The sequence below is a fragment of the Uloborus diversus genome, chromosome 1 (genome assembly GCF_026930045.1).
Source record: "Uloborus diversus isolate 005 chromosome 1, Udiv.v.3.1, whole genome shotgun sequence".
NCBI classification, from domain to species: domain Eukaryota; kingdom Metazoa; phylum Arthropoda; class Arachnida; order Araneae; family Uloboridae; genus Uloborus; species Uloborus diversus.
In genome coordinates this window covers 232,199,975-232,221,965 of record NC_072731.1, presented here as the reverse complement: position 1 = coordinate 232,221,965, position 21,991 = coordinate 232,199,975, and the positions used below count along the sequence as shown (strand labels likewise).

At 31.8% G+C, this 21,991-nt stretch overlaps 1 protein-coding gene across 1 annotated transcript in view; it reads right to left on the bottom strand.

The window, feature by feature from the left end:
* Positions 1–14,262, bottom strand: part of LOC129219273 (sushi, von Willebrand factor type A, EGF and pentraxin domain-containing protein 1-like) — a 370,742-nt gene extending 356,480 nt beyond the window's left edge. Inside the window, exon 1 of the mRNA XM_054853606.1 lies at positions 14,140–14,262. Within this exon, the coding sequence (XP_054709581.1) occupies positions 14,140–14,215 (76 nt within the window). The 5' untranslated portion in view covers positions 14,216–14,262. The remainder of the gene's footprint in view (positions 1–14,139) is intronic.
* Between the last annotated feature and the right edge of the window lie 7,729 nt (positions 14,263–21,991).

The following is a 21,991-nucleotide window of genomic DNA, read 5'->3' as shown; positions in this document are numbered from 1 at the left end:
ACAATTTGTTTTCTATTTTGAAATAACTGTTAAGTATCTACATACATTTTTTAAAATGTTCTTAATCCCATTAAAGAACTTCAATATTTCCTCCCTTGAATTCCGAGTTAAATGAGCGAAATATGTATTTCATGGTATATTGTCGTGTGGAGATAAATGTCAGTATCTGAAAAAATAATTTTTCAAGCTATTTGAAGGATCGAGTTTAGGATTTAATACTAACAAAAAAGAAATATTGGAATAAGACTTTTTTTACGCTGTTTGTTTTTAGCGAAAACCAAATAAGCAAGCTTAGCTAACGTAAAATAGAGGATAAAAATGCCAAAAAGTGAAAAATTTGCAGTTATTGCCCTTTACCTGCCGACTGCAGCATAAACCTCAAAAACTATAATGGACGGTATTCACCTGACGTCACTTCGGGTCAAAACCGTCACTGCAGTGCATTGTGGGAACTGTAGCAGACGAAAATCCGTTACAGTAAAACCTGTAAAGTTGATCACCCTTTAAGTTGACCACCTGCCTATGTTGACCGCTTCTCCCTTGTAAGTTGACCGCCTGCCTATGTTGACCGCTTTTGTCAGGAACTCGAATTAGTCCTATCTTATATAATAAAGGAAAACCTTTGTAACTTGGCCACCTCTCTATCTTGAACACCCGTCTATCTTGACCACTAATGTACACCAAATTTGGTTTGGAGTATTGTGAAAAACCCTTTGTAAGTTGACCACTTGGTATTTTTTTAAAACTTATTCAAGCAAATTATTTTATTTTATTATTTTTTTTATAGCTTTCTATGAATAACTTTAATGCTTTGATGTAGGGTTGCCAACTGCTGCGCAAAAAAAGCTGAACTCCGCAGATCCGCAAAAAAATTATCTTGCTCCGCATTTCCCGGTCGAACATTTTCAAGCATTACATAGTGTTTAAAGCTGTTTTTCTTTTGTTGTTCTATTTGAGGTATAGCCTTTTACACTTTGTTCAATGAAAATAGGTGTCAGTAGGAAAGTGCTAAGTCTTTTCTTTCAGTTGCAATATTTTGTGGCAACACTGGAATTGTGCTTAAGAGTAAAGTTATTTATTTCTGGTGCAAGGGATTAAGAGATAGAACATTTTCATCTGTTTTTATAAACTAGGAGAGTCGAGCTTGTTGTTCTTTGTGTTATAAGTATTACGTAAAATAGCTTAACTTGAGGTTGAAAAAAAGCATGAAATATTAAAATTAACTGAAAAGGGGGAAAGCAGGAGAAAATTAGCTAACACATATGAAATTTCTAAAGCTACATTATCTAATATAGTAAAAAACAAGAGGGAAAAAATATCTAAATAACATTTTTAATTATTGTTTCAAAACAATGTTAAACAATGAAAGTGAGTTGAACAGAAAGAGTAACTGTAGATTAGTCAAAAAGTGAATACAAGATGCAAGAAATGACAAAAAAAAAAAAAAAAATCAGTACTATCACCGTTTATAAGTTGACCACCAAAGTACTGCACCGCAAGTGGTCAACTTACACAGGCTTCACTGTACTACAGCGTTTAATAACACTTGCTTTTGTGTGGCTTATAAACTCTTCTTTTTATTTAAAAATGAGAGGTTTTTTTAAAGTTTTTAACTAAGAAACGTTGTAAAAGAATGATGAACGATTCATTCGATACGAAACACTCTCTTTATTATCGTATTTTCATGGGTTTAAGCCTCTTTGGTTCCTCATAAGAAACATGGTGAAAACTCGAATTCTCTTTTTATATTTCCCTTTTCTCGGCATTTTTCACGCAGTCATAAGCTTGATTTAGTCTTAAGCATGTTCATTATGCGCATGAAGTCCAGTAATCCTTAAATAGAACGAATTTTTTTAGCACTGTTGACACTACGTAGTTGGTCAAAATACCCGCAGACGGACAGTTGATGGGACCGTTGCCAAACCGTAAATAAGGTCCATTGATAATTCTGTACCTCAGAGCCAGAAGAACGTAAGTCACAACATGGTAACTTCACAGAAGAGAGCAAAAACTTTTTTTCTGGCACATGCAAAGGATGGAACGCGCGTTCTTTTAACCCTGGTACAAAATTGGAAAAGTTATCTATTTAGGAATAGGGAAGTTTTCGAATTTTCAATTTTATTTTTATATGATAGAGTAACATGTATGAACATCATAGGTGAAAAATTTTTTTGCGATACGAGAAGTAGTTTTTTTAAATTAATTTTTAAAGTTCAAGCTCTTGTGACGTCAAATGGCATAGGAAGTGACGTCATCCCCTCTTCCGATAGGGGAGAGGCGAAGGTCACGCATTCGACTTCGAAGACGAAACGTAAAAGGCTTTCTCCTCGCATTTAACTCCTCGCGTTTCTGGAACATTAAACCTCTTATCCTCTCGAAAATATTCGAATATCTCATTGGTGTTGTTACTTGAGGAAGATTATTTAGATTGTGCTTTAACGAATCCGGCCTCCATAGTGTGTTCAAAAGGATTATTGAATTTCTAAAAAATAAAAATATCAGCGCGCTCAAAATGTTCCTAGCGAAAACAAGGGATCTTTGGTGGAAGGCTGCCCATTCGCGCCCTGTGACGTAGGCTCGTGACGTTTCAGAAGCGCGCACTTTTGCGCGTGGATTTTTAAAAATTCATTAAAAATCAACCACGGTGTTTTAAAATTCGGCGATGGTGAATTTTTTAGTTTTGAGGGTCAATTAACAATATCCAATAGCCAAAATATGAACATTTAATAGGTTGCAACTTCCCTATTACGTTCACATGGATCGATGCGGAACGGCCTTCTACGTACAATGCACTAATAAACGGAAAATCACAATTTCTGGACTTACGTCAGTCTAGCTCTGAGGTACAGAATTCACAACAATATTATTACAATATTATTTATCTCAAATAGCGTGCCATAAATTAATGACTGTGATTGTCGAACAAAACAATTTTTTACAAAAAATATTTCCTATATTTACAGAGTAGTTAAGAATACTATACTTTGTGCTAGCTAGAAAATCACTGAAAACCATTTGATCGGACATTTTTTTACTATCCTTCCGAAATTGCCACTTGTTACATTCTGTTGGAAAACATTATGTACGCCAATGTAGCTAATTATGGTTAACGTTCTTGCGAAGAAATTGTTCTTTTTGTTTCTTAACTAAGTCATGAGCTCAAATTAAGACATTAGTTAAACATAGCGGTTTTCTTTTTTTTCTTTTTTTAGCGAGAAAGAGATTGAGTGGAAAGTCAGCAACAGGCTGAAAATATTTTTTTACTAAACATATTTTTACAAATCGTAATTTGCAGCGTTTCATCAAAAACACACCTAGAAGACAAGTTGAAACGGAACAAAAAGAAGAAAATAACTTATAAGTTTATATTTCAACAACATAATCCTATTTGAGAGCACAACGAAACGAGCTGATGTTTGCATCACATGACTTCCTTTTGCACCAATTTAACGTTATTCCCAATTGCTGGCAATTTTTATGTGATTCAATTTACACCAATTTAATGTTATTCCCAATTGCTGGCAATTTTTATGTGATTCAATAGTCTACTCTCTAAATATCACTAACAATGGCCAAATTAAAACCAGTTTTTAAAAAAAAATCACCTGATTGGCGACAAAACTTGGCGACTGGCGATATATCGCCCAGTGTCCGCCAAATTGTAACACCACTTGGGTTTGCATCGAAATTAACAATGATTAGCCCCCCATAAGGTGCAAAAAACCCTTTTAGAAACACCCGAACGCAACCAAAAGCGGAGGTGCACAACTAGACCCCACTAGGAGTCTACATACCAAATTTCAACTTTCTAAGACATACCGTTCTTGAGTTATGCGACATACATACGTACATACAGACGTCACACGAATACTCGTTGTAATTAGCGCGGGAATCGTTAAAATGGGCATTTCGGGCGTCTATAAGTTCTTAGGTATATATGCACGTGTAGTCGAGTCGAAAACAAAACTCAACATTCATTCGGGGATGAGCAAAATGGAAGTTAAGGTCGATTTTTGGGTGAAATCTTTTTTGCGAATACAATACTTCTTTTTTTGTAAACGGAAGAAAAAAGGAAAGTATTTAATACAATTTGCAAGAGAAATTTTATTTGAAGCTTTGAACATTATAGGTTTTTTTTTTAATTGCAAAAGCACTTGATTTTACATCATGGACTTTCATGTATCGCAGATACGTGAGATTGGAGCTAAAAATTGAATTAAAGAGACTTTGATAACAAATTTTAAAACGCATAAGACAGCAAAATTATCAGCAACAATACAATAAGGAAGTGTACAACGATTCAAAATAGAAAAATTACGTATAAATATATGAAATACAAAATAATTCAGTCACTAAATGTCAACATCATCTCCCTGGCACGCTAATATTGAACCGCATATTTAATATCCTTATTTAAATCACAAAATCATTTCCAATGCACATTGCTTTGAAATTATCCGAAATATGAAACACTACTCCCGAAGGTAACTTATTTGGATTTACCAAATGCGAAATTTCTAACTTCAAAAGAACTTTCTGTCGATTCTAAATTGGCGTATTCTCACAAATGGCCCAAAATTCTTTCGATAATTTAATCTTTGAATTAAGTTAGAACGGAAAGTGAATTTATTTTGAGATATGGAAAGAAAACAAGTCTGAAATTCTGACTCAATTCCTTTGCGGCCATTAAAGTTGATGTTTGTATGATTAAAAACGGTGTTATTTTTATTCTAACTTCATAGATTATAAATCGTAGTTTTATTATGAAATTACTTCTAAATACGTCACTTGCTGCAAGTATTAAGCACACATATTAAACATTATAAACTGCTCCTTTATTTCTTATTAATCGTTCAATACATTTAATACTATAACGACTTGGTTTCGTTTTTAATTTCGAACTATAGGTGAAAGTTTGAAAAGCAATTTCTATAAATGAGCTAGAAAAATAGTTGAAAATATCCGAAAAAACGTCGCTGGGTAATGTATTTTGTTTTATTTATTTAGACTACGGTCCGCTGGCATCCAATTGGTTATTTATACATAATAATGTTTATCGTATTTTCTGGAGCAAACTGCACTTTTTTTGCGAAGTCAATGCCACCAGTTGAAGTTACGAACGCTATTTATCGTATGCACTTTCAACTGAACAAAAATTATATGCATATGCACAAAAGACAATAACTGATAATGTATAATTAATCTCAAAATGATATAGAGAAAGTTGTGTGTTATTTACACAAGAGGAGCTCAAATAGTGCTTAAAATATCGCGCGTCGAAACCTGCAAATAGTAGGTAACTATACACTTCGGTTTCTTTTACACGGCTTCGAGGAGAACTCAACGAAAGTTTTTTTTTTCTTGATTATATATATATATATATATATATATATATATATATATATATATATATATATATATATATATATATATATATATAAATTTATTTAACAATTTTTGAGGAACGAAAAGGTTTTTCTAAAATGGTATTAAACTAACATTTATTAATTTTTCATAATTAAAAGTATTATTGCATTCTTTCAAACAAAAATGAAACAGTCTATTTTTCCTAATTGGCAGTTATCTTTTTTAGTACTCAGAGGGCGCTATAGTGCATCGCTCGTCATTAATTCGTCTTTTGTGATACATTTTACTCGTTTCTGGACAGCAAAGAAATTACAATTTGAATGTTTTCTCAAAAATCTAAGTTATAAGGTAATTATTTCAACTTTTAATTGGTGACAATGAAGATTAATTAATTACTACATTGCTGACAGAATGGTGTAGTGGTCAAACGCTGGACTCTTACGCCTAATAACGCAGGATCAAACCTAGTTCCAGTCGGTGGATTTTCAAGTTGCTGAAAATCGACAGTATCTATGTCGTATGATTATGCGGCATAAAAAAGACGACTCGAGTACTCGTTTGGTTTCGAGTGCTCCTGGCAATGTTGAACTCTAAGGGCAGTTTCACTCTAAGAGAGCCCAAGTGTCTCCATCTAGTGTGAAAACTGGGCGCCAAAATTCCCGTGGTTAAAGCATCAGCCGATATTGGTGCCACGTGAAAGAATGGGTTATACATCGGGGGATCGCACTATATCTGCAAAAGGTCGTGCCTCTAACGCAGCTTCATAATAATAATAATAATAATAAAAAAAAAAAAAAAAAAACACACACACACACCTAGAAAATTAGTAATCTTATTCACCCGTAATCTTCAAATCCTTAATTCCTAGTTTGTCTCTTAGTACATAGTCCATACTGCGTGCATACTTGATTGCTAGTGTTTTGAGAAAATACTGCCTATTTAAGCAAAAGAAGTCATGAGCTCCATTAAGGCTTTGTTGTAGAAGTATGTTCTTGAAATCATCAGATTTCAAAAGTTCCCCCAATATATACTGATAACTAATTTTTTTAAAGCGTTCTTACTTGTCAAAAAATAGTCCCTAGAATTCAATTAGAATGCCTAAAAATCTGATGTTAACTGATTTTGATATGCACATGTTAACCATGATTTAAATCCCTTCTTTTTACCTTCATTCTTTTACCTTATCATTCGTTGCCAAAATTGTTTGCATAAGTAGATCGTGGCCAACGACCTATTCGTGTAAAAAGAGTTAAACATTCTTATTCAACGATTCTGAAGTTACTGTTTGGAAGTTGCTTTTGAAGTTGTTGAAAGTATTTTTTCCACATTGTAAAGCTTGAAAGGAAAAACTCATTGGACAGCATTAATGGTAATGTTCAGCCTCAATGAGAAAATTACAGAATATCGCAGCGATTGAAAAAGCCATGTTCGACGTATGACACGAGTGAGACGTCTAAGATCTGCCTTTTATTACAGATCAAGGGGCAAACGAGAACGTGGTAGGCCCTGGAAACGGTGGGGCGATCAAAAAGCAGGAACAGCCCATATGCCTAATCCTTGATGATGAAGTAGATCGTGCAAGGTGCTACAAATTGTCCTTTCCAGATCCCCTTCACGTGTAAGAGTTTTAAAATTTTGCGTTTAAAATTTTTGTTACGGGGGCATTCCACGGTATTTTTGACATTATGTAGAGTCCGTAACGTGACCTTTTTTTGCCATAACTTTTTAATTTACCGTTTGATTTGCAAATTATTTTAATTTGAGCTGGTGTGTTGGTAGGAAAAGATCAAAATAAAATAATATGCTAATCAAACAGTAAATTAAAAAGTTATGGCAAAAAAGGTCACGTTACGGACTCTACATAAATGTCAAAAATACCTTGGAATGCCCCTACGGCAAACATTGAATGCAAGCTCGGTAAATTTAGTGGCAAAGAGTACGTTTTCGAGTGCTGTAAGTTCGTTTCGAATACATTTATGTCATTAGATTAAGGTAACATAAAGCAAAACCATGCACAACGGACGCGTTCATTAGTTTTACGCAACTACTTCTTCAGAGTATAAAACACATCAAGTGGCAAAAAGAGAAATAAAAGGTAAATGCATGTGTATACAGGGTGTTCCGTTTTAACCTGTAAGACCTTTATTTTTTTTAACTGTTAGTCCTAGATGCATACTTCCAATTGCAAAAATTGTCAAAATCAGATGCAGAGTTTAGGTTTCGAAAGTTTGAAGCAAAAATAAAAATGAGTCAAAAATACAAAATTTAACTTTTTATACGGGCCCCCAGGTCCCCTAACTTATATATAGAGAAATAATCTCTATTGAAAAAAACCCCCCAACACAAAACGTTTGATAAAGATACGAAAAAAGATATGAAATGCAGCGTTTTGTGACTTACACCACTTCTCACTCGTCGTCCAAAACACTTTTTGGAGGAAAGCGGTTAAGGGGACCGTGGACCTTGAAAGCTTTTTCTTTTGTTTATTAATTTTGAAATATGAAACTGGGCATAAAAGTTAATAAGTTTATTAGCATGCAAAATATCAAGCAAAAAAATGCAACAATATAAAAATTTAATTAAAATTAAAAATTTTGAAATTTAAAATAAAAATTTAAAATGCTTCATGCGACTCAATTTTAGCTCTTTTCTCAAACAATTTGCATTTTATCAAAGAACGGAACATTGTCAAGAACTTTGGGTATCCATTTAAAGATTGGTCCATTATTAACTGCACAGTATTTTTTTTCGCGTAAAGCACTAGTTTTTGTTGCGAATATTACATAAAAATCAAAACTTTAATATTTTTAAGCAACAAAGTTCTCTTAAACCTTAATGCATACCCAGTTTTATCAAACTACTACCAAAGTATCATATTCTGAAATTTGAAGCATATCGAACAAAAATTAAGTCGCATGGAGCTTTTTTCAATCTGTGTCGCATCGAATTTTCCAGTCCGAGATGAATGACGTTAAAGTCTAATTTCACCTACATTTCATGTTCTTCGTATTTTAATACCTCCCGAAAGATATTTTCATGATGACTAAATATTTGACATTAATACCAATGTAAGAATTTATTGAAACTTAGTTTACATGTTTGACACTTAGTTTTACTTAGTTTTTCGACTTTGTTTACATGTTTTACAGCCATTTTAATGGAAAATACGCTCTGTTTACTTTTTTTTAAACGCATATAACTTCGCGGTAAAACATCAGATCAACAAGAGGTTTTTTTCATACGATTCAGCACACTTCATATATTGTTACTTCCACGGAATAAAAAAATAATTTTGACCGATTTGAGCTATTTGGAAGGTCCACGGTCCCCTTAACAAGTGTTTAAAATTGTGTGCATAGAGTGGTTTTTCAAATTGTTCAAGGTTTTGTAGCGTGTTTTTGCTTATCACGGCATAATATTTGCATTTATTTTCGAATAGCAATTAAAAATATATCGAACAAAGTATTTAAAATATAAATTAATGTTAAGGAAAAAATAATCATTAGTAATTAACTGTAGTAAAATCTTCACAGTGAAAGCAGTAAAGGATTTCTATACATATTTCATGATTTAGATTAAAACGACTAATAGCAATGAGCAATATCTTAAAAATCCGTATTTTTTTACTTAAAAATACAATCTTCAAAAAAAAAAAAAAAAAAACACTAAGACATGTTGTGGTTACAAACAAATCATCTAGATAGTTACAATTTAACGTACGCATACTACGAAACATGTTCAAAATTTTATGCTTATACTTTTGTGGTGAAAAAAAAGTGGTATTTCTTGTTCTTAACAGCCTTTTTTTACGCAAACACTAGAATTACAGAGTATAAAGATGTTTGGTTAATTTTGACTCCCCCCCCCCTTTCTATCCCCTTTCTCTCACTTAAATAATAAGTTTAGTTTTAACTTTTAGCCTCTAACTTTTAAACTTTATTTTATTTATTTAAAAAAACTGATGCATACTTTCTTTTCAAAGATTGCTCTTTATGCAAATTTCAGCTTTTTATTTAAAAAAATAGGTTTTTGATTCTTTTTGTTCCCATTATTGACTTCATTCCATATTTTATCTTTCCAACCACCAAAATATTTACATTTGTTATAGAACAATTGACACACAAACATTTTTTAGCATGATCAAATGAAAGAGAATATTTTGCCAAAAAAGTTTTATCGCCAGAGATTGCTGATAACTTAATGCATGTAAAAAAAACTCCTGAAATTCATGGTGCAAGGTTTATGGAATTATAGTTAATCGATTTTCAATTAGATTTCGGTGTTTCACGCAGTCATTAAGGTTAAAAAGACTTCAAACATACCTTTTGAATCCCTTATCGGAAGGGGATGTGCATTCAGGAATGGCTGAATTATACCACGTGACACACTTTCCAAACACGGATATAACGATGTAAAAGCCAGAAGCTAAATCCTAATTAATGAATAGAAATTAGGAAATGTTTTCATTAACTGGAAAGAGTTTTGAAAATAACAATGGGGACCATTTTTACGTTCGTTATCTCCAAGGCATTTTCAAAGTGATGTAAGACTAACTTACGATTTAATGTGACGCATTAAACGTTTTCAAATGCAGTGACAATTTAAGGAATTTCATAATTATTCAAATGGAAAGTATAGCTTTTTAAAAGTATTTTTAGCTTCTAATCTTAATGTTATAATAATTTACGAAAACTGATATTCTGATTCAGTAAGGAAACAGGTCGACATTTAAAGCATTTTCAGCATTCACAAAAAATAATTAAATAAATAAATTAATAAATAAAATAAACTAAAACAAATCAGTTTGGAAGATTTTATTTCAAATTTAATAATATGTACGAATATATAACGATACATTTGTGTACCTGTGCGATAAATTGTATTATGTCACAAATATAAACTTAGCCAAGAGCTAACTAGTAAGTTCTAAGTCTTTCTTTTGTGAGGATTTCTAGTTAGGGCCTGGTTACCGCATAGGCCAACTAGGCCTGGGGCCCCAAATTTTTGAAAAACTTATGCAAAGCATTGAAAAATCATGCATTTTTGTGAAAATAACAAAATCTAATAATTTTTTAAGTGAAGATTTACCTCTTTTAAATATTGCTAAACACAATTTTAGTATTTTGTGTTGACTTAAAATGATAGAATACAGAGGGGACCTCCAAAGTATTGTGGGCCTTGGGCCTCACGTTTAGTTAGTGGGGCTCTGCTAGTTTTGTAACGTCATTTATGGGCTTACGAAATGAAAGTTTGTTAATCTAAGTCTAATTGCTTCATACCTCTGAACAGAGTATATGGTAGCTAAGATCATGCTTACATTTTAGTTAAAAAGAGCACAATAAAAGATCGAATACTCTTCTTGCATGCTTTTATATCGATAAGCTTTCGCCTTTCCGCATCAAAAATAACATAGCCAAAACATGTGTCAAATTTTATACAAATACGATGTATGATTGAAAACAGTGTTTGTATTTTTTAAAGGAAATTAACTGTTTTAAAAATATCGTTGAATTTCATTTAAATTTCAGCTTGTATTCAGAAATTTGTTTTAGTGAAGTAGTGATCTTGCATTAAAAACATGAATTCAGTGAGCGCTCTTGTTCAACTCAAGTTTCTAGCGGTCAACAAAAGGTTCTTTGAATTTAAAACATTTCTTCAATCAGACGTTTCCATCATTCTGACATACACTTACAGTAAAATATTGTTGCACGTTTAAAACTGAAAAAAAAACCCAGGAATATCAATCAGTAAATGATGAATATTACAGTATCGAAAGCATATTTTTTTAATTACAAGCTTCTACCGATAAATTTTTTTAAAGTTTATTGACGTTTGAAGTAAGTACTTACAGTGATTCAGGCTGTATTATTGAAATAATATAAGTGTTGAACATTTTTAACGTATAAAAAAAAACTTTCTTTAGATTTTTTTTAAAATAAAAGTCTGTTTCAACTTTATTAAAAAAATATCCACAATTCTGGATCATACTGTTTAAAACCTTATGCATTCATACGTAGCTAGCAATTCCGCGTGGTCATAAGTAGCAGGAAACAAAACAAGAAAGATAAAGTTTTAAATCTATGTATGAGATACATACCAAAAAATGAACAAATCTTTATTTTAACTCCCCCCCCCCAAAAAAAAAAAAAGACTTTTCAAAAAACGTTCCTTTGATAGTTGGCAGTCGTACTGCTTTTAATACATTTCAAAAAATAAAACGACTAGAACATGTTGCGTTTATCCCCTAGTTACGGGTGTTTATTCATTGTGTTTGCACACTTTTTTTGTATCAATGCTCTAAGAAACCTGGTGAAGACCCATAAATGTTCTCCCAATGAAAAAAAATACATACAACATTTAAAATATTTTGCTATCATATACCAAATGCTCTTGTTTTTATCCGATGTTGTTAACTTTTTGAAATAAAATTGTTATTAAAGTTCATTTACATTCTACTCTACCTCATTACCAAGGAACCTGTAGTTGGAAGAATTTCATACCTATCTATTATTCAATTTTTGAACTTTTCCCCGATAAAACTGGCTTTCCTGAACGATTGAAAACTTCTTCTTGCTTAGATTTTACTTCGTTTTTTCTTTGCTTCCAGACGTCATTAGAATGATATTAGAAGGGAGAGGCGACAAGTTAAAGTTTGTATTTTTAATATTTCCTGTTATTAATAGAGAAATTCTGAAGGTTAAATTGAGAAATATTTTGCAAGAATTTCCATTGGATTATGTCAGCGGTCATTATCCTGGGTTCCTTTAGATTTCGCTGAAATTTCAGACTTCCTACGCATGAGGTAACATAGTTGAATCAGCTTTCGAGTGATCGGTTATTAGAAATTATGACTTGATAGAAAAGGGAATGGATCTCCTGACATCCATCACACGGCAGTTAACTCATCAAGTACACATGCCGCTACTATTCTCATCCCGAGAAGTTTAAGTTGCTTCAACTCATCAGGACATAGTCAAATATTCCCTTTACACGCGAGTCAACTAGTTGCGTCAGCTTTTGATCTAGCGGTTATTAGGAAATGTAACCAGGTAGAAAAGTGATGGAAATTCCCGGCATTCTTCACACGAAAGTTAACTTATCGGGCACACGGAGGCCTGTGTCCAAGATTTCATAAAGAGAGGGGTTGAAACCTTTTCCTTTTGTAACTTACATTGTCAAAGAAAAACTAACTACACGCGTGTTGAATAGTTCATTTTAGTTCGATAATTTTTTTTTTTTTTTTTAATGAAATCTTATTTGTACAGTTGAACATTTTGTAAAAGCACACATTTCTTTTATGCCATCTAATGCTAGTTTCTTTTTTTTTTCTTTTGTTTTTCCATCAAATAACATTGAACAGGAATTTAATGAAAATAAAAATTTTATTAAAAAAATTGCTGTTTCGCATAGAAACATTTTTCTAATGTGTGAAATGACTAATTCATCCAACGCTAAAGGCGTAAAAAAAAAAAAAAACCTAATAGTAAACAAAGTAACCATTTTCCCTGCCCCTAAGTTTTTTTGGTGGGGGGGGGGGGGGGGCTACGTCATTGTCTAATATTTTTTTTAATAATTTTCCCCTGCATGCTTACAGCATTGCCGGACTCTCCAGCCATTCCATTTTTTCAAGCACTTAGAAGCGAAGGGGCTTGGGAATAACTACAATTGAGGAAACTGTTAATTGTTAAACATAGAGAAACATTAAAGAAGGTGAATACTGTATCAGAGTTTAACTCTAAAATTAATTAAAACTTGAAATACATTTTGGAAAATCGTTTAATGATTCATTGATTTGTTTTTCTTTCAATGGGAGGGATTTAACCCCTAAAACCCTCCCCTTGGACACGGCTCTGGGCACACGTGCCGTTACTATTCTCATCCCGATGGGTTGAATCACCTAGCTTTAGAAGATTGAACTCGTCGGGACATCGTCAGGCGTTCGCTTTACACACGAGTAAATTAGTTAAGTTAACTTGGTTCAGTTTTACCAGCATTGTTGAAGCTCGAGTAAATTCGGCTGGTTCAAATTGTCATCAGCTAATGTGTAGCTCGAATAAATTCCGCTTATTAGAAGAAAAAATAATTCAACTAAGTTGCTTCTTTTGAAGGTAACGGAAGTAATTGACAGGCAGCTTTTTTGAAAAATGATAAAACGAAGTTGCCTTGTGTGTAGTTGGTTTTAACGGGGATTCTGCAAAGAATCGATGTTTGCTAAAACAAAGCGACAACATTTTATTACAATTGTAGTACTTATAAAAGGTTGAATTTTTTCACGCAGTTTGCTTGTAAAAATAAATAAAAACGTTTCAACAGTATTATTTATAATCTTACTAATATAGTTTCTATTGTAATAAAATAAATATGATAACGTAATTTTGTAAATTTTAGCAGGATAAAGTATTGGCATCTACTTTTTTACAGTTCTTTGCTCAGGAGGTTCTTGCAAGAAATCGGCAAATTCAAAATGTTCCCCAAACAGTAAAATGCTGAATACCCTTAGCTTATAGTATAATAGATGATCAAGAACTAGGTGAACCAATTAGAAAACAGCCTCTTAAGTACAAGAAATAGCGAAATTGCCTTTTTTTTTATTGATGGAAAATCTGAAACGAGTACAATATTTATATTCTACATAATCATTTGGTAGATGATTATATGGAATATAAATATCGAACAGGTAACGGCGAAAGATTTTGAAACTCCTTACCATTTCCCTGCTCTCCCGAAAAAGAACACCTTGTTAAGAAGGAATATGTTTCACAAACTACTTACCTGTTAAAGTTCCAAAGTGGGCTTGCAGTAAAAGTACAAAAAGTATCTTTAATATCTCTCCGCGGCATCCAACCATTAGAGGAAATCAGTTTAGCTCTTTGGCACAGACTTATGACAAAGAAATAGTGTTAGAACTCCGAAAATATTCGCGAAAATTATCCTGTGTCTTCGTAACAGTAACTGCCAACCGCAAGGAGCACGCGAATCTCGGTGAATGATCCTGGTCCGCCAACGCTGTTGATTCTCAAGCTAAAGATTAGGGGGTCCCGCGCACCATGCGCACGCATCTACACTCTCTGTCATGAAATAGAACATTTTTGTTCTTAGGAGTCGGGAAAGTCGGATGCTCGGGAGGGATTCAAACAAATTATCTTCCTCAAGTTTACGGATGGCCGGAGTTGGAAAGAGGCGGATGTATACGGGATTTCACGGTTTGTTTTAAAGAGAGAGAAGCCATGTGCTTTTAATATTTCTTTTCATGTAAAAACAAGCCGTGATGGTCATGGCTTTAACAGGAACATTTACTTTTCAATATTTCTCTGGGGGGAAAACCTTCGTTTAGGAAACATGATGATGTGATTTTAATTTTATTTATTTATTTATGTTTGCTTTTATTAAATTCAAGTTCTTACAATTAGCAACCGGTCAGATTTTTAAACATTGCTTTTGATTTTTTGACTTACTCTTTTTCATTTTCGAATTTCTATGATCTCTAGTTCAATACTTCAGGATTCAAAAACCAGTTTTTTCAAAAACCTAAACTGCCTTTTCAGAGTATTTATTTGAGTAAGATACGAGAAGAACACAAGTAAATTTTAGTAAAAAGTAATGATTGAATAAAAAAATATAAAGTAAAAAAAAAGTGCTCAATTGCATTCGTAAACAAAAAATACGGTTAAAAATGGACTGTTAAAAGGAAAAAAAAAACAGTTTAAAGGAGACAAAATAAAATAATGGAATACATTCCAAATAAATTTACATTTTTGGTATAAGGAAATTCATGATTTTTAAACAATTATTAACAATTACCAAATCTTCGCGATTAAAGTTAAACATTATTTTCAAAGTGCAAAGAACCAATAATGAGTACAAAGAATACTAAATCCAAAAGAAATTGAGAAAAAGTAACATAATATTTTTCTATGAAAAAAAGACGGATTTTTTTTAACCAGAAACAAGGAAATATATTTTTTGTGAACAATTTAATTTTCATGAATTTATTTGATCATGGCAAAAGCAAATTATCTGCATTAGGTTTCGTAACGTTTTCACAAAATAACACCACGGCAAAAAAGGTGATTTGCTCAGTTTTCAATTATTATGTACTGCTCTATGGATTTAAAGGAAATACTTTGAGTTTATAAAAACATCTTCATTAATTAAAAAAATCATTTTCTTTGACTAAAATGCACACATCTTTTAACTTAAGATCTAAGTCTATAACGTGTAATATTAAAATCACCTATTAGAATAACAAGAGCTGTTTCTCAAAATCCCTTATTTCCTTACCCCTAAAAGAAGATATTGAAATAAAAAGACACATTACAGTTAGAACAAAAACATTTGGCCCCTGTAGAGAAAAAGAATGAAATAAAAAACGCATTGCTAATAGAAAAAAAAAAAAAACTACTATCGCCCATTACGAAAGTTCTTATTTCAGAAAGGATAACAGTCCCTACCTACAAAGGTTGCTCTTGGTAGTAATATAGCCTTTCATAATAGGTTTATAGTTCTGTTAAGGTTATAATTTTGCATGTATAGTAATCCATATGATGTAATTGATAATGGTAATATGTGTTGTACATTGCAAGAAAAAAATAAGTTTCCCATTTCCAGGTAATTACTTAAGCCTACGTTTTATCAAATGACGCAGTAATAGTAAATAATTCATCTTTTTTGCTTTTATACAGTCAGTTTTTCTTTTTTTTTTAAGAATCAGGCATGCGGAATAGTTTACCTTTTTGATGTTTCTAAAATTTTCATTTTATGTTCTTTAAGTAAAATTATTAGACACGAATGTTTTCTATTCTTCACACAAAAAAAAAAAAAAAAAAAATCTTGACATTTTTGTAAGTCGTAGTTAGATTTTGTCTTAAACAAGTACACATACCAATTTACATTCGACAATAGTTTTTGCGGAAGAGTAAAACATGGCACTGGCAATATTATTCTGTATTCTACCACATCCGCACTAACTGTTGGGATCTAGATACTTGTGGTTTACTTTTAGCAAAATTCAAACGTAACTCCAAGATACTGAAAAAAAAAAAAAGAACGTAATTTTGTGTTTCTACATTTTCTGAGTCAATTATTTCAATACTCCAACAGTCAGCCATACGCTTCTTACTCTTTTTGGGTACCATTAATTCTTCGGTATATATGTACTGAAATCTATATTTTTGTGGTTCACTGCAGTATCAAAGAAATTTCGGTGGTCAAAAATGAAAAAAAAAAAAAAAAAATGAGTGATCTTTGACCTTTGGATAAGGAGACAGCCACAAGTATTTATGCCCTAACAAATAGTGCAGATGTAGTAAAAGAAACAAAAATTCTACTTCGACCTCCCAAAACTTGAAAAAAAAAAAGTTTGTGCAAAATAAAAAGAAAAAAAAAAAGAATTTTGACATTTGGAATACAAATTATGTTTTTCCCAATCACGAGTGTGTGTATGTGTGTGTATGTAGGCGTGTGTGTTTGTGTCTGTGTGCAGACATGAGTGTGTGGGTATGTGTGTGTGTGGGTATGTGTGTGTGTGTAGGTGTGTGTAGGTATGCGTGTGTGTGGAGGACATGGACGCAACCTGGAGACGGTTTTCGCTAGAGGAGCGGCATCGGGAGGGGCCGGTCGACGGTGGTGCTGCAAAGGGAGGCGGTGGGGGGGGGGATAAAATCATAGGAATTCAAAACAGTCAAATGAGAACAATAAGCATTGCCCAGAAAAAATGAAAAAACGCGTGTCAAAATAATTTAACTCGAAGATCAAATCTTGAAAACTTTAGCAAAATCAACAAAGTCAACTATTGAGACTACCTGATTCTTAAGAAAACTGGCTCTTAAATCTAAAATATGGAATATTATTTTAATTATATTTTTAAAGGATGACCGATGGAAAGTTTTTTTAAAGGAAAGCGAAAGTTTATTAAGGAAAAGTAGGCATTTAATTGCTACACCATTTGTATTTGTCCTTTCCTAATTAATTGCAAGTAATACGAAATTATTGCATTTATAATTAGTGCGGTAGCTTTTTTCTTAACTTACGTTTTATATTTCGAATTTATAATCGATGATTGCTAATTCGTAGCTGAATTCGTTTCTTACTTTTATATTTCTATTTTTTTACATATAAAGGAGTGCTAAAATTTAATAGGTTTTTAAATACTTCTTTAAAAAACAGAAGAAACATTTATTTTAGCTGTACTTACTCTTTAATGGAGTTGTTGGTAAAGTTTAAATGAATGAATAAAAATTTTCAAAGCAATTAAACTACAGTAAAGTTTACTTTTTACTCTAAAGTTACTACTAAAGTTTATTAAATGCTTTCAGGCTTTACCAACAAAATTTCATTGATAAAACCAATGAAACATAAGAAAAAAAAAAGACGAAAGATACAATATTAAGAATCACATGTAATTGTGTTTGCAAAATTGCTTTTATTCATTTTTAGCACCTTGTTTTCTTTTCAACATTTCCAAAAAATATTGTTTATTTTTTATATGTAAAAAAAAAAATCCGCAAGAAAGTATTGCTTTTCTAGTTCAAAACTAATAAATGTTACGGAAAGAAACATAAGATTTAAATGAACGCGAACATCATTACTTAAAACAAATATTTTTTCGACTTTTTGTTTACTATTTATTACAAAATGTACTTTTTAGTGAATTTTATTTATATGGAAATATTTCAGATTCCCGTGTGTTCAATTTCGTTTCAAATTACAGTGGTTTTTAATTCAAAAAATTAGCATAAATTATTACATATGTATTATATATGTTTGTGGATAATTAACGAAATATTCCACAATTTCTTTTGTGGTTCTTTTATTTGGCTGAAACTCAAAGTAACTAGCGGCATATTACAGTAGTATTGGTGAAGTCGCCATGTTTTGCTTCTGTGCCTAATTTCGAAACCCTAAGTTTTTCCGATCTGACGCTAGGTGTCGCCATCAACGAGATTTTGGGTTTGTTTCAGTTAAGAACTTCAGTTAGTCGTGGAAGCTTCATGAGTCCAGTCCGTTAGGTTACTGGCTAGTAGCAGTAATTCTGAGTTTTGAAAATGTTTTATTTTAATGCTATTTGTAACTGTATTTTTTGATTTTTTTGAATGTGTCTCTTGAGTTGTAACTGACGCATCCGTTTTAGCAAAATTGCAAACTGCATGATCTGAGAAGTTTCGTTTACTTCAAGTAGGTTAGGAATTTGCCATTTTGTCAGATAGGATGATCCTATTTTCTTCCCCTACCAAGATTATAGTAGAAGCGAGGACAATGACGATAACGCAGAGTGTCCTAAGTACCGAAAATGTTTTCTGAAGACACAATTTGGATATATATTGGTCCGTTGCACTCAGTGTGCCCAAAATTCTTGCGGTGCAAAGAACACAAAAAAAATGTGACTCGTTTGGAAGGTTAAAACAAGATTCTTACAATTACTTAAATATTCTGTACTAAAAATGTACAATATGAGATTTTTTTTTCTTCAATTCAATAATTAATCTGCATTAAATTGTTATTACCTTGTTTAAAAAAAATTATCTACTCATTCAGAAGGTGTATTGAGGGGAGGGAGGGGGGGGGGGAACGAAAATATAATAAGCTTTTCCAATTTTGGTAAAAGTACATAATTGAAAACTTTTTTTTAACGACAAACAAATTCCTTTTCACGTATTTAAGCTTAAATACCATGCATATGTTAAGCTGGTGGTGATTTATCTTTTTTTTTTTCAATAACTGATTGTAACATATGGTACTTAGAAACCAAAAAAAGACTGGTGTACGAAATATGACACCGTTACCCTTTCCAGCGTATTTGTTTGTTTGTTCGTTTAGGAACAAAAATAGTTCTGGAAATGTGGCCAGTTTAAAAAAAGCTACTTTAAAAACAATTTCTCGAAACATGGTAGAAATCAAAATTTTATTCCTTCTTTTTCATTTTCTTATGATAGAAACCTTTTTTTTTGGGGTTCAAATAATTGTAGCAGATCTTGATGAAGGGATATGTATCAAATATTTTGACAAAACAGTAACTTAACTTTAGCGGAAAGTTTCCTTTTTAAAAACATCCATTTCTATAAACATTGCTGGATTAAGTATTAAGCCTTTAAAGTATTTTTATCTTCGGTGACCAAAGGAAGGTTTTAGAGAAAATCTGACGTATGATTGGTATTTGTCCGAAAAAATTTCAGCTGTTGTTATAGCTCAAACAAGAAAGTTATTTTTCTATCTAATATTAGCTATTTCCAGAAAAAATTGCACCGTTTAGAAACATTAACAATGGAAGTATAGGAAATCATTTCGAGTGCATATTTCTGATTGTGCATATATTCGGGCAAAATGTAATAATTTTTTTCAGTTTCGGTTTTGCCCTGATTTGGAAGAATTGAAACTAAGTTTCGGGAAATTCTAAAAAAACTTTCTGCCTGCATAATGGTGAATTTTGGGTCATTCCATCTTAAATTATGCAATAAATATTTTTTCTCCACCGTGCCATTTGTGATTCTCATAAAACTTTCCGAATATATATATATATATTAAATCTATCATTCATAATTTATACGTAATTATTTTTTGAAATTCATTAAAAAACGTTTTTTTTTTCGCCAGCAGTACTTTAAAAAGTTTTAACTCGAGTTCTATGGGAACTGTGTAATAGCTTATTTTGAAGTGAATTGTGTGCAGTTAAATTTGATTTGTGACTTAAATGCTTTTAACTGATTTTTTTTCACAAGACTTTAAAATTTATAAACTCGAAATATTTAAAGATATTGTTTTATAATGATTTTGAAAAAAAAACGTATATAATTTTTAATGCATTTGAAGAAATATATCCATAATATTTTTAGAGTGGGACCATAAAAGAATCAGCAGTTCTATCAAATAATGCGTAAAAACACGAGTAATGCAGTTTTTTAACGTGTTTCAATAAATATACAACCAAAATTGATTGTAAAGGGCAAGCTAGAAGTTATGGCAAATTATTTGTTATATGCGTCATCTGACCGGATTTTTCAAATCGTCCCCACTCAACCATTTCCGAATGAGAGGAAATTTTATAGGGGTGTAGATATACCTTTTGTAACTATCCTATACAAATTTTCAAACACCGAGATCCTAATCATGAGGATCCAGGATCTTCCAAAAAAAAAAGTGCTCCAAAATTGCGGATCAGCTTTCTGAGACACTTGCCATGTTTAAACTAAGGTTTCAGACTTTTTTTTCATCATACTGGAAGCCTGAAAATTTGGGAACAAAATGCGTTGGATTGTTAATACGTTCTAGTATTTTGAGAGTTTGCGCCTATTATATTTTGTGTAGTGTGCATGTAAACTCGTGAAAAAGCACGCTGGGGAGTTTTCCCCAAATTTCAAGTTGTTATAAATTTTTGACAATAATAATTCACAAACTCTTACTTCGTAATTATACTTGCAAATTACTTGTTTTTAATGTATTACAGCTGCAGAGCGTAAATATTAGTTTTATAAAGTGCACTGTATCCAAATTGGTCATTAAAATCCTTCACATTAAATTAACATGCTTTCAATGCACCGTAGCTTAAGTTTGTCATCTCACACATTCTTTTAATTAGTACCATTTTAAAGAACTTGTTTTTCGCTGTTAAAATTGATTATATTTTGAAATGTTCTTTTCGTATAAAAATGAAAAAATGAGATTATATTACGTTCTTTCACGTGAAAAGCTCTTTCTACAATAAATTACGCATGTTGATTTTCTTAGAAACTGGTTTTTAGTCTTTTTTACAACTGTTATTAGTCAGAAATACTGTTTCATTCGTCTTTGAAAAAGTTAGTTATCAAATTGAATATATCAGAGTTAGAAAACATCTTCTTCAGAAATTGACGGATACAACAAACGGAGCAAGATAGTTTCCCGTTTTTATGAATATTAATTCGAAAACTAACTCTTCAAAAGAGGAATAAGAAAGTATTTCTGACTAATAACAGTTGTAAAACCACTATAAACTGGTAAGATATATAAATACCTTTGTTGTTGAATAGTAAAGTAAGAAATAACAACGTCAAAACGCACTAATTGTAGATTACTGCAGACACGTGCTTCAGCGTTACAAGGAACGCCTTTTTCAATGCAAAAAGAAATGAGCTTATGGATGAAATGGCATCCGACAAAAGTCAAATTACGTGTCTGTAGTAATCTGAAATTTGTGCGTTTTGACTTTATTATTTTATACTTGGCTATAAACAGGTTTCCATAGCAATCACCATCCCTTGTACATATCTAGAACGAGCTTTTCTCGTGAGCAACAGATAACATTTTAAGCTCCTCTTTTTTTATCCCCTTTATCTAAAAACCACCAACGAAACAACGAAAAAATAACCTATTTATAGAGGAAAAAAATCTGTTATTGCTAATGATACTAGTAAAAAGCAGGTACAAGGGGGACAAACTTTCCAGTGACAGACAGATACACTTGTAATGAAATAATTAAGATAAGTCCCAGTTGTATTACATGCATAAACCTTTACGTATTGATAAATATCCTATTAGTTAAATAAAGTTATATAGCATCAATCCGTTAAAAATTATGCACATAAATACGTAGGTAAATATGCATATTTAACAATTTAGTCGTCTGTATATTTTTCTAGTCAGAAATACAAAA